At 42.5% G+C, this 17,583-nt stretch overlaps 2 protein-coding genes and 1 long non-coding RNA gene across 13 annotated transcripts in view; 1 reads left to right on the forward strand and 2 right to left on the reverse strand.

Moving 5' to 3' along the window:
* Window positions 1-4,184, forward strand: part of LOC146984890 (uncharacterized) — a 9,082-nt gene extending 4,898 nt beyond the window's left edge. The window contains exons 3-4 of the long non-coding RNA XR_015036183.1: window positions 3,935-4,036; window positions 4,115-4,184. This is a non-coding gene — a long non-coding RNA (uncharacterized LOC146984890). The remainder of the gene's footprint in view (window positions 1-3,934; window positions 4,037-4,114) is intronic.
* The window catches only part of LOC146984889 (protein phosphatase 1 regulatory subunit 12B-like), a 24,886-nt gene extending 16,429 nt beyond the window's left edge, over window positions 1-8,457 (reverse strand). For 2 of the 7 annotated variants that reach the window (XM_085782465.1, XM_085782469.1), the window contains exons 1-5: window positions 8,188-8,277; window positions 6,393-6,483; window positions 6,105-6,308; window positions 5,884-6,001; window positions 5,241-5,368 (exon numbers count right to left, since the gene is read on the reverse strand). In XM_085782465.1, coding sequence (XP_085638591.1) covers window positions 5,241-5,368; window positions 5,884-6,001; window positions 6,105-6,308; window positions 6,393-6,483; window positions 8,188-8,207 — 561 coding nt within the window. In that variant the 5' untranslated portion in view covers window positions 8,208-8,277. Of the gene's footprint in view, window positions 1-5,240; window positions 5,369-5,883; window positions 6,002-6,104; window positions 6,309-6,392; window positions 6,484-8,187; window positions 8,278-8,431 lie in introns of those variants that run through there. The other 5 variants (XM_085782468.1, XM_085782466.1, XM_085782464.1 and 2 more) reach the window with 5 other exon arrangements.
* A 1,282-nt stretch (window positions 8,458-9,739) lies between these two features.
* LOC146984891 (uncharacterized) lies at window positions 9,740-16,515 on the reverse strand. Of its 5 annotated transcripts, none has more exons than XM_085782473.1 (5): window positions 15,842-16,515; window positions 13,718-14,205; window positions 13,092-13,254; window positions 11,761-12,478; window positions 9,740-11,667 (listed from the first exon to the last, which is right to left on the reverse strand). In XM_085782473.1, coding segments are annotated over exons 1-5 (1,650 nt in total). In that variant the 5' UTR covers window positions 16,121-16,515; the 3' UTR covers window positions 9,740-11,665. The 5 variants fall into 5 exon arrangements, with proteins under 5 accessions (XP_085638599.1, XP_085638601.1, XP_085638603.1 ...); XM_085782475.1 differs by having other exon boundaries at window positions 13,188-13,254; window positions 15,842-16,494; XM_085782477.1 differs by having other exon boundaries at window positions 13,188-13,254; window positions 13,718-14,202; window positions 15,842-16,411.
* Between the last annotated feature and the right edge of the window lie 1,068 nt (window positions 16,516-17,583).

Here is a 17,583-nt window from a genome sequence, read left to right on the forward strand (position 1 = left end):
GTGTGTGTGTGTGAATGTGAATGTGTGTATGTGTTTGTTTCAGTCCAGCTTCAGACTCCCATGAGTTGGAAAGCACTCCGGCTAAATTTGGAGGGATTTCAGATGTGTGGTCACGCCTTCTTCAAAGCTCAGGCAGTGAGGTGATAATCAGATAAAAAATGCAAAGAACAACAAAAGTAAAATAATGTCTGCTGCTCACAGAGAGAGAGAGAGAAAAAAACAGAGAAACAACTCTTAAACTAGCAGAACAAACAAATTAGCATCCCTTGTCTTCACTTCTTTGAGGAAATGCGAAAAAAGTCCAGGAGAAAGCAGCCAACAGAGAAAAGTTTGTTCCCTGTGCTGCCTCTTCCTATGTTTCCCAAAGTTATACACTCTCTCTCCATCTCCCTCCCTCTCTTGCTTTCTCTCTCTCTCTCTCTCTCTTACTCCTTTCACTGCTTGATCACCCTCCCACCCCCCTCAACTCTCTTGCCCCCCCCCCTCTCTCTCTCCAGCTTTGGCAGCTCTCTGTGGCAGCCTGCCAGAAGCTCTGCTATGGCCGGACTCGGCACTGAGGGCTAAAATTGTCCAGTGATGTGGACGGGGGATAAGGGAGGTGGAGCACAGAGCCAAGGGGATGGCGGTGGGGGGTGGGGGGTGGCTGGGGGTGGCTGCAGCAGTTTGTTGTCCTGGAAGGTCAACTGACTGTATTACCTGAGGAGCCATCAACAACCACGAGGTGTCAAGTAATTCTGTGCACCCCGCAGTGTGATGAAGAGGAGAGGACGTTAGCGTGTCTCTGTGTGTGTGTGTGTGTGTGTGTGTGTGTGTGTTACATGGTGTTAACAGAGAGCACTTGTGCCACATTTCCTCCTACATCTATCCATCTATTAGCTGGACCACTTATACTTTGAGGGTCACAGCTCGACAGGAGGCGGGGTCACCACCAGCCTATCAGAGGGCTGTCCTCTGTCCTTCAAGGAACTATACAGTAGCCTACTGTACATGCAGGGGCAGGAAAATGATATGGGATTTAAAAAAGTAGCACCCCTCAGATCAGCCATGACGCTGCCCCTGAAAAGACACAACACCTAAACACCTCAGCATCACCAGATCAGCATCTTTAATTTCTCCCAACAACAAGCTGCTGGAGTCGCCATCGCCCAGTCGCACTAATGTGACCAATGTTGTTCTGGCCTGCCCTGAGTGGGTTTCGAACCTGGGTCTCCCACACTGCGGACGATGCTAACCGTTTTGCCAAGAGGTCAATGTGGGCAAGTGGGTTAGCACGTCTTTTATGGGCGAGTGAGTTTAAAGCAGAAGTAAGCGATCCAGTCGTTTTGGCTAACTTTTTGTCAGCCGATGGAGTTAGCAGCCCCCGCCCTCGTCCTGGATCTATTGGTCCTCGTCCCTACGTCACCACATTCACGCGCATCCCTTGGCTGCACACACAGCCCTGCATGCCGTTCTCTCTCCTCATTGGATAAAGGTTGTAGGATACAAGGAAGTATACAAGAAGTTTTCTCCTCGGCTTACCGCAGAGCAGAGTGACTGACAGACCCGTGTTTCAGACCAAACACTCTATATAAGTGATTGCTGTCGGAAGATAGAACTATTTAAGACTTATATTAACACAAACATTCCGCTTACTTCTGCTTTAACTTCAGAACCGCTAACCGCCATACGTTGTCACTCCTCCTTCCTGGTACCTCGTGATGTTGCTGTTCATTGACTTGAGCTCCACTTTTAATACTATAATCCCTCATAGACTCAACAACCTGGGATCAACCACTTCACTCTCTCTCTTCACCCCTCCCCACCCACGACCGCACAACCGTCCACTCCTCTGTAGCACTAACAGTGAAGTCTGCTGATCACACACCAATATCGAACCATAATCATGTCCTCGGCCTGATCCCGTTGTGGTCAACAACATCAACTTCCTGTCATTATCAGTTGAAAACAAAAGCTCAGCAGAGGCTTTCTTCAAACTTCCCTCCTGCTGCGGTGCCACGGTCGTGGTGTGCCAGCTGCACTGACAAGAAATGAAAGGACTTGGTGCAGGTGGTAAATACGACACAGGGGATTATGGGAACATGGTTCCCAGACTCGGACAAAGTTTATGCTAACCATCGACACAAGAAGACTGGCAACATCAGTGAGGACCGAAATCACCCAGGTCACAGTCTGTTTGTCTCCTTGCCATCGGGGAAGAGATTCAGAGCTATCAAGGCCCAAGCCAACAGACTGAAGAACAGCTTGCTGTAGCCTGCATCAAACCCCCCCACCACCACACACACACACACACACACACACACACCCATCCCCGGAAAATTTCTCACCCACACACAAACTTGCACAGACACACTGTTGAAGACAGCACCCTGCAGACTGTAAACTATTACAAGTTAGCCTCTATCTTGTTATCTTACATTATCTCATTTTCTTCTGCTGCTGGTCTCAGAGTTACCCAACATCAATTTATTTTCAATAAAATCAATGACAAATAAAGTATCTTATTTTATTTTATGAGTCTCATCTCACCAAAATAGGTGTAATCTGTTTCACATTTTATCCCCGCAAGATAAAATAGTAGGCCTATTGCTTATCTTGTCTTCCTTTTTGTGGCTCCAGCGGCCTCATAAGCTTTGCAAAATATGACGTAGTGGTTTGATCTTTCTTCAAATTCATCATCTTATTAACTAATATTGTAACTTAATGGGAAATTTGGAAACCGTTGGGGAACAGCCGAGTGTTAGTGGAAAGAAACACGTAGCAGGCTTTTGTGTGAAAGTATGATGTTGTGTTGATCATCCACCGACTGTGACCTCATCCCTCTACGGATGTGGTTGCTGTACAATAAGACTTCCTCTGTTGCTCCCGGTGAACAAAGGTCATAAATTGCAGCCGCTAGGGGGCTTTGTAACCTGAACGTAAATATTTTTGAGCATTTGCTGAAATGATGGATGCTGTATTTTTTTTTTTTTTTTTTTTTGGGGGGAGTGGGGTGGGGGGCAGTCTCATTTTGTCACCTCCAGCAGAGCCAGGCTAACTGTTTCTGTAACAGGCTGCTGGCTGTGCAACCTCATGTTTACCAAACAGAATTGTATCTTTTTTCTCATTTAACTCTCCACAAGAAAGCAAACAAACATATTTCCCACATGTCAAACTATTCCGTTCAACAACCCCGCCGCCTCCACTATCTCTCTTCACATAGTCTGCACCAGCCGGCTCATTGCTATCTTCCTTTTATAGTGTGGTTCGCAGCAACCTCGCTGTTTCTTAAACTCCCTCATCCCTGCTCGGGGCAAATAGATAGAAGGAAAGATAGTACTGAAAGAAATACAAGCGGAGACTCAGAATAGAAACATGGAGAGAATATGAAAGAGAACGGAAAAGAGGTGAAGTGAAATAGCAAATCCTGATTACATGACAAAGAGGCAGCTTTAGTGCAAATAATATTCATATAGAGCTGCTAATTTACCCTTATTTGCATCTTAGCTTCTTGACATTGATTGTTATCTATGGCTTTGGTTCTGGCTTGACATATGACCCATGCATATTATATGTATCTTGTACTCTATTTGCTACATATCTGTAATGGTTCATCTTCAGAGAGAGGCATCTGAAGAGGATATGACTTTGCGTGGCAGTGAACTACACTGGCACTAGTGCTGGAGATTTTTATTAAGCGTTGATCCCTGCTGGAGTTCCCCCAGTCTGATCCCCAGCCTTAGCTGCAGGACTTTCCATATGGGACAAAATCCTCCTGCATTTTCAGGAAATAGAAACGAAGCCTCAGTCAGAGTAAACGTGGTAAAAAAGAAAAAGCAGTCTGTCTTGCTGTATCTCTGGTTATTCCTTGTATCATAATCATTGCCAATAAGCTTAAAAGAAGAAGGGTCTCTTAGCTGACTGACTCTCTCTGCACCTGTCTCTCTCTCTGTTGCAGAAAAGAAATGTGGAAAGTCTGTTCAGATCATCATGGAGTCACACAGGGGTCGGCTCTGGTGATGGGCAGCCTGTCATGCTCCTGATGGAACCTCGCTGCTCGGTATGATTATCACAGACAGATATAGTCCGCTCAGTAACGCTAAGAGACTCTCAGGTTACCAACAGATCTCTCTTTCAGATTCCACCAGGAGCTCCAGGGACAGCTGAACCGCTGACCTGGAGTCAGCCTGCACGGGGAACCATTTTCCATTCATACTGTACTACACATAGGACATCCATAATTATCTATAATCCCGTAAAAGTCACCCCCTCCGTGACTTATCATCTCTCTGTGTCCCCTTCTCTATTATTCACCGTGGCCTCACTGTGTTTTTTTTTCATCTTCTTTTTAGAAACGCAATGTAATAGAAAACCCTTACTACTGATACTCATGTGAACTGACAGGCTGCAGCAAGTCAGAGGTACTGGTGTTGAGGTTCAGGGTCAGGGGTTTTTCACATGCAGCTAGCACACAGGTGGAGGGAACACAATGTCAGTGCAGAGGCTGAAAGAGAAAGGAAAGTCAATCCCTCTGAATCCAAGGCTACGACTACGCAGAGAGCAGCCTCAGTTTTGCCCAATAAGGTATGGAATGCTGAGACACCTCAGCCATGTGATGTGAAGAAGCAAAGCGACTTAGAGGGAGCCGGGGGGGTGATGATGATGGTGGGGGGGAGGGGTGGGGATGAGGATGAGGATGAGGATGGGGATGGGGAGGGTTGGACCTCTTGGACTGTCTCTCTCTCTCTCTTTCTCTCTGTCTGATATTAACCAGCTCTTCTACTTAAAAGAATCTGTGAACACATGCTTCACATCTACAGTTGCAGCACATCTCAAAATGTTGCATCAGAGATTAGAGCAATGTTGCCTTTGAAGCATGCATAGCTTTCGGGTGAGGCAGAAACAGGATATGAACATGAAACAATGGTGCTAATGAATATTGATTCATACAGAACAAAAAAAAAAAATGCGCAGAAGATTTATTGTGAAGTATTTGACATCTGAGGTATTTTCCATCAAAATATTAAAAAAAAACACTTTTACTCGATAATAACAATAATATATCATAAACACATTTTTTACTTATTCTCAAGGGGATTTTGGTGAAGTAAACATCTTTTTTTCAAGTCAACTGAAAATGCTCAGTTCTTCAGAGTGTGAATAGCACATTGGAAAATCCTTTGGCGCCATCTAATGGTAATAATAAGGAAAAACAGCAGTACAGTCTATGATTAAAACACATACAGTAAAGATGTTCTCCATACCTCCATAGGAGTGAAGTCTGAACCGTCCACATCGTAGCAGTGTCGTCTCTGCTGCTTTGTGGTGATGCTCGTCTGTGCTGCGTCCTCCACAGGGTTCTGATTCTCATCCCTCCACCATCTCTCACCAGCTGCTCACACATAACAAGTATGTATTTGCTGAAAATGTAAACTGAAACAACCTTTAGTTATAGTTAATTAACTTAGCCCTAATGTTGTGTTCATGAGCTCTACAACGGCTCAGAAAACACAAGTTGTTTTTATCCCTCTGACATTTCATGTCTTTTCTGTAATGTTATGAGAATTTAAACCTGAAGAAATACAATTTTTTTTATGTGCTATCATTATGTTTTCAGAATGCCTCACGTTAACTTAAATAAGTTGATTTGGATTCTTGTTATTGAAACCTAGACAAATACAAAGGATATATTCTAGACACACAACGTTTTATGTATTAAATGTTCAGACTGTGGCAAGTGGAAGAATTACTACAACAGTTCTACACATATTGAGTTGCATCCAAGTTAAAGGATAAGAAAAAAAATATAATGAAAAGAAATCTGAACCTTAACCCTAAAACAAAAACAAGAGAATACATTAATTTTCAAGTAAACACAAGGGTTAAAAAAGTCAATACTTCTCTGACCTCTGAAGGAGCTGTTGCAGTAAGACAGTCCACAGAATCCAGGATCAGCAGACGAATATGAATTGTTTGGCACTGGACTCTCAGTGAGTGTTTCTAACCTGGGTTCAATGTTCCCCTGCTGTATATGCATAGAAGTAATAGATGATTTTTTAAAAGAACAGTTTAAAAAAAAAAAAAGCATCCAGTTGCAAAAAGTCAGAATAAATCTCTCTGTCACTCACCTCGTCTAGTTGGCTCCATTTTGGACAGATCTCTGTCGTTTCCCTGGACTCTGTCAGGCCGATCTTGACCCTCCTCTCATCTGTCAGGCCTTTTCTCAAACAGGATCTGTCATCCAGAGAGCAGACTCCCTCCTCCACCTGCTTGTCCTGAAGGGACAGGCTGCTGGTCTTCTGAGCCTCTTTCAGGTCTGTGAGAGTCACACCCTGCAGGACATGCAGCTTCACATCTGTCAAACGTCACACACAATGAAATGACTCTTGAGCTTCTGAGAAAAGTTTGTTCTTTACCTGTGTTGACCTGCGGGTCTGTCTGGCATGACGAGACTTTGCTTTTCTCTGAGACTCGGCCTCTTCATCCCTGACCGGGGTCAGGTATAACCTGGGTCAGGACAAAAACACAAACACAGATTTTAAGTTACGGGGCTTATAAGTAAGTGAGGAAACAATGTCTGATCACAGAGAGAATGGCAGACAGGAAGTAGAATATACATGTAATTATAATAATAATTGTTATTATTGTCATATTTAATTGTGTTTTTATTTAATTATTATACAAGCAGATATAAAATATGGTAACAAAAAGCATACACAATCCAGTTTACAGTTACAGTAGTACAGTAGTATACTGTACTACAGTACACTCTGCATTATTACGGAATGGTCCAAAAAGGTGTGAAGCAGCTAAAGGTATATCAAGGTCATGATTGTTGTACTGTTTGCCAACAGCCAGTTTCCTTTTTCAACTTTTGTATTTTGTCCTTTAGAGAAACTGGGAGTCAGTCTCCACATAATACATAATAATTCTCATTAGTCAATTAATTTGTTTTGATGAACAACAACAATAATAATAAAAAAAACAGCTGTAATGACCTTGTTTGTCCAGGGAAAGTATGAATGATGAGTTTCTCTTCCAGCTTTAGCAATTTCATTTTCAAATTATTTCAGTCAACAAAATGCACAGACCCAACAATATACATAATTAAAAGTTAAATAAGAAAACCTTGCCCAAAAAGCAAATGACCACAGCTCAGCGAGACAGTGAGTAGGCCTACAGGGCATTGTGTGTCTATTTAACCACACACATATTGAAATGTTCTTCTTGCAGTCACCCACTGTGAGTAATCCTGATTTGCAGGAAAAGATAAATGAATTAAAGGAATAACTGTGAGAAGACTATGATTGTAATCGAATTGGGGAAAATGTTACATAAGCCTCACATCCTCTACTTCCTGCTGTGTATCTTTGTTTATGACCTCATGCTGCATCAGCAGGTGCATCACCCTGCTAATTTACAGTTAGGAATAATTTCTGCAGCAGCAACAGGAAACAAACCAAATTAACAATGGAAAGATTCACTGAGAGTGAGATTTCATTGTTCATTTAAGACCTTTGAGACCGGAGCAAAATTTGCATCTGTGACTTCACCAAGAGAAAGGGCTGAGCAAGCAGCAGAGGAGCGGCTCATGTTGCCCGCCCCTCCTCTGCTGCGCTTTTACTGCTATCGATCTCCCAGTCGTGGAGTCGCCCTGTATCCCTCCTGACTGAGAGCTGCAAACTCCACTGTATATCATGTACAAAGCATCACAGTGGGATACAGGCTCCAGGACTGACACCAGGAAAGACACAGTGAAATGATCAACCACTAAATAAGTGAGACCGATCCAAGCTGTAGACGCTTACAACACTTATTTAAATAACAAAATCTGAAACTCACACACAACAAGCTGCTCCTTTCAGGCTCCATGATTAAAATAAACACTAATGATTAGTGAGCTAAAATAGTCGCTAAGAATAACAGCTCCTGGCCAATAATTACTAATGTACATAAAGAAGCTAACTGAGGAGATCAAAGTGAGAAACTTAATTCAGTCCCCAGAGTAACAACATTCAAGCCCAGTTACATCCGTTCCGCGAGGCCTGCAGCACCTGCACTGAGCATAGTTGCTCCACATTAAGATGACAAACACAGAGGCCTTGGAGCTTTGCCAGAACTGTAGCTTGTCAGACTGAATATCTGAAAATAAAACTGGTGAATTAAGAATCCAGAAATAGAACAGCATGACTCAGATCCTCTGAAACTTACCTAGGAACAAATGCTTGCATGGTCCCTGTGGAAGGTCAGCGACTGAGACACTGCAGCAGTGATGAGTGGGAGAGGCTGAGCAAAATGACTCTGGAACAGGCGAGAGTGTGGGGAGAAAGAGAGAGAGAGGGAGAGAGAGGGAGGAAGAGAGGGAGAGAGACTTCCTGTCCATCTTGATGATGCACACACAATCAATTTAAACTTTCTGTCTGCCAAGGTCTGATGCAAGCAAGTCTACACTGACCTCAGTTCAGCTGGAGCTGCTTTTCTGCAAAGAGCAATCAAGTGTTTACGTTACAACATCATTTGTTTGATTACACCCAGTTTGAATGTGTTGTAGACTGCCTTTGCCTCCGGTGAACATAATTCAACAAGCTGAGTCAATATTCAAATGTCTAATCACTACTACAGCACGGCCGACACTAAGTGACATATTTGGCTCACAAATGCCACACACCACATTATAAATGTTGCAGTCTTTCAAGTGTGGAGTAAAAAACGTAAGTATTAAGCTTTTGTCATAATCCTTATGTCATGTTACATTTCAACCCAGTGTATGTGACAACTAACTTGGACTACGGGGTGTTTGGAGACATTTCACTGAACCAGTTTGTATTCAATTTTGAACAGAATAAATAAAAAGAGCTGTAGAAGTGTCACAATCATCCCCGACCTCTCCTACATTACTCATGGCAATTTATTTTATTACTTTCCACCAGTGGAGTTTATTATTACCTTGCAAGTCAAACTTTTTTTTTTTTTTTTTAACTTTGCATAGGACTGAAGACAAAAATGTTCCAGTTATTTCACATTTATGGCAAAATGTAAATAGCTTGTTTCTTCTCCATCTAACAGATGCCTGTGTTTTAATTATAACAGTGAATATGTCGAGCTGCACAGGAAACCACATGCTTCATCTGACTGTTAAATTTAGGGATAAGGTCATTGTTATACAAATACTATGAAAATATCTAAATCAGCTATGTGTTGGATCTTGGCTGCTATCTTTTTGTTCCTTCTAAAGATACACATCTTTTTTTCTTTTTGTTTTAACTGTGCATGTCTTGGGGGCTATTTTTAGCTGTGGAGTTCATGTTAATCATAATGGAGGCACATGTCAGCCAGTGTTACAGCGTGGCTCATTGATGTGTTCATAGACAACAATGCAGCAGTAATAAGCTGTATCAAGCGTCAGCTACACAAACAGTAATTGTTATCAGGGTCAATTTATTGCTGGCTTTCTTGGGGTTTTTTCATCATAAGAAAAAAAGTGGGAAGTAGAAATACAGAATACCACTAGAGTGAAGTGACAGTGTCAGATTCAGGTCAGGATGCTACAATATAAATGAATCTTTCAAGTGGTAGCTGAAAGCTCACTCATACAATCTGTAAACACCAGCAGGATGTAGGCTTAATGCTAGAAAACCACACAGATCAACAGCCCATGACATTATGTAAGTTGGTGTGTAATAAGACAATGCAGCTAATAGAGATTCTGCATCACAATCATATTCAACATGACACAACAGCACAGAACGACAGTATCCAAAAGTGAAAGAACCAGGGTTTATTTTAAAAACAGGACAACAAGGGAAGTGTCGTACTGACAGTAACCAAAGCCTTGGCAAAAAGAGTGCATTTTGTAAATGTGAATATAAGTTTGAGTAAAAAAGTACAGTGGTGTCCAAAAGACTAAACTACCAAGAACTCTGTTTAACCCTGTGACTATATAAACTTTTATCATGTGTCCAGAGAGGTAATTTAAAAATGTCATAAAATAATATTTGATATGTCTAATGTTTGCCTTAGACACAGCTTGTACTCCAGCAGTGACTTGATTCTTTTTTTCTTCACAAAGATTCACATTATTCCAGGTTCTGAGCATCTCAGAGAAAGTCTTTTGACATGTTGTGTGTTTAAATTTTTTTTTTTTCAATGTTCAGCAGAGTTGAGATCAAGTGAGTGTGGAACAAAAGCCGAGCAGCTTCGTTCTCAGACTTCAGACAGTCCTGGTGTTGCTTCCAAGTTCAAGCCGTGAAGTCTGACATGACTCTGCAGGGTGACGTCGTCCTTCTGTGAGTTCACACCCCCACATCTGCATTTACCTCCACTGTTTGACTCTGGGTGCACTAACCTCTCCTGTTGCTTTGTTTGTCTCACAAAGATTCTCCTTTTGCAAATGTAAACAAGTTAAAGCTGATGTATCTCTCGTCAAAACTCCTGGTTTTCAACAGTGAAAGTTTGATGCTGTTCGAGCAAAGATGCTGTCATTTAAGACGTGGTTTGGCAAATGCTAGAACTACATCAACATAAAGTTGTGAGCTTTCTTTTGACTGAACAGGTTAGCTTGTTACTGAGCTTTATTTGGTGCATCTACTGAGGACTGGTTGATGTGAGAATATTACCATGACTCTAGATATATATTTAGCTGCAATTCATCACAGACACTTTTCAATTCATCTAGAGAACATGTCGTCCCTGAGGTGCTTCACTGAGCTCTTCTGATTGTTTTTCCCCCTCGAAAACTAATGCATAGAATATCTGTGATTGTTGACCTACAACAGCACTAAATGGCCTGAACTAACTAAATAATGCATTTTTTTTTCAAATAAAGAATATAGGAGCAATGAAATGAGGCTGATGAAACCAAACAGTTTTTGGTAGAGGGCTCAAGCTTTTAGACTCCACTGTATCTGACGTTACTACAGGTGTGTTCTGTCTGGCTGGAATCGTGAGTTTTAAAAGTGCTTGAACCATAGATATACTTATATAAAGTTTTAAAAAAAAATCTATCCACTACAGTTCATCCTATAGTTTAATACATTTAGGAATTTCTTATTTATCTTATCAAAGACAGATTTTTTTTTTCTTTTTTCCTAGTTCTTGAGTCAGCTGTTTTGCCAGTGGGACAAATCAACTTACTCTGCATCCGTCTGTTTTATCTTTTAAGATATTGTCTAAGGATACATTTCAGAAAGTGACAACAAGAGTCATATTTTAATGACAAGCATCACGTATGGCTTCATGTGCACTGATAAACAGTTTACGCAATGGCTTCTTGTTATCTCATTGGCTTTTAGTTTTCCAGTTTACCACAGAAGATAACTGACAAAAAGACAAACACATAAAAAAAAAAACTTGTGAGTTATGAATTGTGGAAAATGCTCTGTAGAAAGACAGTCGTGCTTTTATGGATTAAGGCTTTTGAGGTTGTTATTGGCAGGTAAATCCTGAATTTACTCACTTGCAAAACTTAACAAGCCGTCTCATATGTTGAGGTACATGTTTCAGCTCCAGCATAGTTGACTGACTTCTTCCGTCAAAGAGCAACCACATTAAGAATACTGCACCTACAAAACAGCAATCGATAATGCCTTCCTACAGCATGTGTCCTATTGTAGACAGTGACTTTAGAGAAAGTTCCCATTCTTCTTGGTTTGTATATGTCCGGTGTAAAAAAAAACAAAAACAAAAAAAACTCTGTAAAACATAAAAAAGGAAGCATTAGGATGGATATGACAATTTTTGATTTCATTTTATCCAGTGTCTATTAAATTATTATGTATTACTTACATTCATCCTCTGGAAAAGCATCGTTTTCTAATGGCTCCTCTTCCTCATCCGCCTCCTCTTCTACTGCTATATCCTGCTGGTCTTCCTCCACCTCTGCTACTTCCTCCTCCTCCTCCTCCTCCTCCTCCTGTGGTGACTCCTCCTGTCCCGTCTCTCCTTCAGATGCCGTCTCCTCTTCTGCTTTGTCATGCACCTCCTCTACTGCCTCTTCTGTTTCTGACACCTCCTCCTCCTCCTCTTCTGCTTCATCACTCTTCTCTTCAACTGGTGAGTCCGACTGAACTTTCTCTCCTTCAGATTCCTCCTCTTCATCCGCTTCCTGGTTCTCCTCCTCAGGCATCTGCTCCTCTACACTTTGTTCCTCCTCCGCTTCTGTCTGTGTAGTCTCCACTTCCTCTTTTTCAGGTAGTGTAGCAGAGTCATCTTGCTCCTCCGCCGCCGCCGCCGCCTCCTCCTCCTCCTCCTCTTCCTCCTTTACTGCCTCCAGCTCCTCAGCAGGAGAAGCTTCTTCTGCCACAGGGACCTCCTGCTCAACAGGTGCTTCATCTTGTGCGGCCGTCTCTTCTGGCTCAGCTGCTTCTGCCTCGGTGTCAAGTTCCTCTTCTCCTTCTTCTTCATTTGCGGCAGCTTCCTCTTCTTGAGTTGTGGGGGCTGTTTCTTCAGTTTCTTCAGTTGCTTCTTCCTCAGACTCAGCAGGAGGCTGCACTTCACCCACCACCTAAGCCAGAGCCAGCAATAAAAATACATTAGATCATAAAAGACCAGAGTGTGGACAGTTTACTGCTCTGTTATCTGGCGACTGGTTAAATGAGGCCAGAGAAAAAAGACACACACACACAACAATGATCTGTACTATCTGAGTATAAGTGTTGATGTGAGTCTCTGAGTGAATTCATGCCAGGCAATTAACTCCTTCAGGTTAATGAGACGGAAATCTCATTTCGTTTCCCTACGGGCACAGAGTGAACAGAAATAGTAAAGAGACCATGTGTGCTCTCGGTATATGTGTGTAAGTTCAGCCATAGCCTACATGTTTAATCTGCATGTATCGTGCATAATGGTTTCTGATGCCCACTGATATCATTTCAACAGGTTTGAGAGAGGGCCGAAACAATCAGAGTCAATAAATGTCATCTTTCTGTACAGCTTGCTACTGAGTGACAGGAAGTGAGAACTAAATTGACACAGTTGGATGAGTTGGAGCAGTTATAATGAGAAACAGGAACTGTTAAACATGAAAACACTGTCACAGTAAATTAATTAAGTGAACAATATGAGAACAATTTGGACTGATTAGCAGGTTAAGTCTGATCGGCTTGTGTGCTGGTTACCTGGGTAACCTCCTTCTGTATGTTCTCCAGCTGTGCACTGAGTTCAGAGTGCAGACTATGGGCTGCTGAGCTCTGATCCTGCAGACTCTGACGTACCGTATTGAGCTGCTCCTCCACACTGGCCTGCTGGAGCCGCTGGGACTGCTCATGCTCAAGCAACTCCCTGGAAGACACAAGACAAAATGTCAAATGTGAAATTATGGATTTGTGATAATATAGTATGAACGGTGCAGTCCCATGAAGGCCTGTTGTTGAAATATTGTGGAAAAAGGCACCAGTGGCTTCCTAACCATGCTTTCCTAAAACCTGACATGTGCAACAATAGCCTGTGAGCCACATTTCCATCATGTTTAGATAAGCTTCAAAGAGTGCAGATTTTACATACAAAAATTTTTACTCACACCATTCAACTCCAGATATCATCAACACAATAGAAATGTTTATACAGATCAGTGCAATCTCACCATGTGAATATGAGGCCTACAGTACCAACACTGGCCTGGAGTACCACAGACAGAGGCAGCCAACAGGGATTTGACAAAGTCAACATAAAGTTATGGGTCAGAGGAGGTGAGCTATTTTCTCCGCGACACCAAAAGCTGCTGCTTTTTTTCCCCAGTACCTACCTGACAGTCGCCATCTCCAGTGTGCTGGCCTCCAGCTGAGCGTGATAGGTGTTGAGTTGCTCCTTTAACCTGAGCACCTCAGCGACCTGTCCATCCAGGGTGGTGCTCAGCGAGGTGACACGCCCAGCTCTCTCCACCAGCTTCGACTGGGCTTCTCCCAGGTTCTCCGTTAAGTCCTCGACCCTCTGAGATAGCTCTGAGCTCACCTCGGCCAGATCCTGCACCTGAACCTTGACGCCCTCGAACTCCTCGCTCTTCCCCGTCAGCATCGTCTGCAGCTGGCTCAGTTGCTCCAGAGACACGGTGGCTTGCTGCATCTCTGCTAGCCGGGCTTTCATCTCAGTGTGCAGTGACAGCACCTGAGCGGGGAGGTCAGATGTCTTGAGCTGCTCAGCTGTAGCCAGGGCCATTCCCACCTGTTTCTGGGCCAGTGCATAGGAATCCTCCAGGGCACTCAGACGAGTCTCCAGACTCTCTGAGATGTGCTGCTGTAGAGACACACAGGAGGAGTGATGCTGAATTAAACTGAGAGACTATCCAAACCATGAAAATAATAGTTTTACTGAAAGTCTGAGATAACAAATATGGTTTCATAGTCCTTATGGAGAATATATATTTTTAAAATACGACATTGCTCCCACTACATTAGAGGGCATACTGTAAGTAGGATTTACACACCACTCAATCCTTAGCTTGTTGCTGTGTACCGTATATGGGCTGCGGCAGCATGCATTCTTGTTTTAAATCAATTTGATAGGGTTATTTTGAATTCTCATTACAAAACAAATCCAGTGTTCAGAGCAAAAGATCTGTTCTGTCATAAACAGCAGCAAAATCTGAACTTTGAGAACTAATCAGGACAGATCCTCACATGCACGGACAGCTCAGTACAGTACAACCTCATCTCCTGGCAAACTACAGTGTATGGGGGGAAAAAATCAATAGAGGATGTTACATAAAACAAATGACAGTACTGTAATGGAGTAATGTTTCATAAGGAAGTAAATGATTTTCTTTTTTTTTACTCCTGTCATGTTCATCAGGATCGAAACTCAGTGAACCTTTCATGCCGAGGTGTTAAACTTTGCAACTGCAAATTCATGAGTCAGAAAAATCTATTAGTTGCTCAAGGAAGAAATATTTCCCCAACAAGACTGAGCTAGCAAATCTGTTTTCAGGCAGAGTTTTGCCACATTGGCTTCCCTAAAGGCGAGTTGCTCTGAGAGGGAAGAAGTGCAGGAGTGGGGGTTTATTGGTTACAGTAAGCACCACTTTTAAAAAATGCTGTTTAACTTGAGTCACCAGCAGCAACGTATGCATAATTAGAATAGTTTGAAGTTCATAATTTAGCCACAGGCTACAATGGATCTGAGTTGACAGTGACACAACGGGGGCAGTGTATTCCTGCTAATTCAATAACAAATGGGACTATTTTTTGAGCCATCACACTTATTTTAAACCTGTGCTAGTATTTAGACATATTGTGTCATCTCAGGAACACAAATAAAACCATTTTCTGTTCTCCCTCACCCTCTCAGATGGCCTGTAAACAACCACTGAACTGGTGTTCAATAACAAAACCAGACTAAATTTAGCCTTGGCTCACTACTGTCTTGTTTATTATTATGTTTTACCAGTACCCTGTGCACAGCAGCATGTTCTCAACTGGTATCGCAATACACACATTTTCCAGAGAAGTTGTGATGCTGACTAGATTTGATTTATTCGACTCAGTGATAAAGAGTCCCAAAGTCAGAGTCTCCTGCTGCAGTAGTGGGTCAGGAATAATCCTCATTTCAAACGTCAGCAGCTGTGTGAGGATGTTAGAAATAGCAGCGTTTTGTATTCACTCCAGAGGCTCTTGGCATTTTGAAATCTGATAGAGGCCTGCACTTCTTGACTTTCCTTACTTGTAACTGGCAACCAGCACAGTTGGCATGTGCTCAGGCCTGTTCTTCTTATTTTGTGAGTGTTTAGTGTGCATTATATTATCGTGGAAAATAGATTAATGAAGTATTCATAAGAGGACGCAGACGATGAGGGGAGGCGTGTTCATGCCGCTCATGTCTGCAAAAACCCAGGTGACTCTATTGTGTCTCGCTTCTGATCACTTGAGCTCCTTACCTTGCTGCTTGACTGTCGCATCTCTTCATGGGAGGACTGTAGTTTCACTATCTTCATCTGCATGCCCATGAGGTTCTCTGTTAAGTAGGTTAAAGTTTGGTGCTGCTGGAAACAGAACCACGCGCCGGTGGCACCGCCAATCACTATCATCAGGAATAAAACCAAAAGAAGAGTGTAGTTATTCCCTCCCGGGCGAACTTCAGACTCAATAACTTCATTTTTGAAAAAGTTGTCTTCATGTTTGTGGTTGCTTTTCCCTTTTCGATGCTTGGCAGTCATTTTCCCTTCAGAGGACACAATGTTCTAGCTATGCAGGAGAGGAGAGAGAGGTGAAGGAGCCGGTGGGTCACGGAGCCTGGACCGTGGTGTCTGCGGTGATTTATTTCAGATGAGTCCTTTAAAGCGGCGCTGCACAAAAAAAATCGGCCTGGTTTCAATCGCCGCACGATAAACGCACCGGGAGGCTGCAGGCAGCGCTGTTTCTTGATGAGGAGGGCAGGGCAGAGCAGCAGCAGCAGCAGATGAGAGTGAGAGGGAGGCGTGAGCCGTGGGCTGCGCGCTCGTCCATTCAGGAAGAGCAAGGAGGTGTAGAGGGGGCCGGGCGGACACCGGGAGTGGCTGAGCCTCCGCCACCATGTGCGCTGCTGTCATCTAATGGAAAGACTACACGTCCGGTGGCGAGGCTACTGTGAGCTATTTATTGCTGCAGCTCAGCTCAGCTCAGTCAGGCCCTTGGCAGCGCGTTCACACTTAACTCTCTGGCTACTCCAGTGACGTGACATGACTGAGCTTTAAGATTAAACCCCATGACTGTCTGTCAGAGGATTAATGAACCTCATAGTTTCCCCACTCTTTCATGTGATGGTTAAAGCCTTTATTTAAAATGTGGATGTTAGGCTGTGTGGCATTCTGTGGCATTCACTGACTCCTGGAAAGGGCAGGTTTCTGTCAAAGGTCACCTTCAGTTTCTAATGTCAGCATCTTCACACAGATTAGAGGTTAAGGAGCTAAATGTTCACATCGATGTGCACTCGTTCTTTCTTTCTTGTGCGGTATCTCTCAAATTGTTTTCATTGATATTTTCTTTATTTGTACTTATGTGTGATATTTTATTTGGTCAGTTTCCTTCTAGTTATAATTTTTATTGAGTAATTTCAGTCCAAAAGGTGAAATATGCGGTTCACCGTTTGACTGAAGCACAATATTTTGATAATATAATTTTTTTTCTTCCACAAAAGACACAGGTTTATTCATTTAATGGGAGCTGAACTCTATTAAACTGCTTCACTGTCAGTCCTTGGTATTGTGAACACTGGCGCAATGTCACACTGACTGTGAAAATGAATAGAGCCATTGTAAATGCTACAGTTTTAGTGACATCTGGGATTTCCTGTTGTAGTGGGGAAAAAAACCTATTGAACAGTACAGCAGAATATTTGGGTCTTTAATTTCCTTGTGACATTTAATTCATCAAAATACAAGGGAAGGGTTTTTTTGTGTAAAGTCTCAGAATTTGATTGAATTCAAACTATTTCTAACTTAAATCTTTGACTACTAACTGTAGATAACGTTAATATCCTGCCACAGAATTTGAATCTGTATCCTGTTAAAATAGTTATATACAGCATTATTTATTAGAGCCTTTCTTTATCATTTCATGCTTCAGAAGTACTGTACTGTAGGATATGGTAGATAAAGTGTATATTATAGGGGCAGCTGTGTTGAAAACAAGAGCATGAGCA

Source organism: Trachurus japonicus, chromosome 7 (genome assembly GCF_045865225.1).
Source record: "Trachurus japonicus isolate A0001 chromosome 7, Traja_1.0".
In the NCBI taxonomy this organism is placed as follows: Eukaryota; Metazoa; Chordata; class Actinopteri; order Carangiformes; family Carangidae; genus Trachurus; species Trachurus japonicus.

Coding starts and splice junctions, on each gene's coding strand:
- LOC146984891 (XM_085782472.1), bottom strand. CDS start 16,120: ATGACTGCCAAGCATCGAAAAGGGAAAAGCAACCACAAACATGAAGAC. Junction 14,206..15,841: donor TGCGACAGTCAAGCAGCAAG/GTAAGGAGCTCA, acceptor GTGTCTCTACAG/CAGCACATCTCAGAGAGTCT. Junction 13,255..13,717: donor CTGGAGATGGCGACTGTCAG/GTAGGTACTGGG, acceptor TGTGTCTTCCAG/GGAGTTGCTTGAGCATGAGC.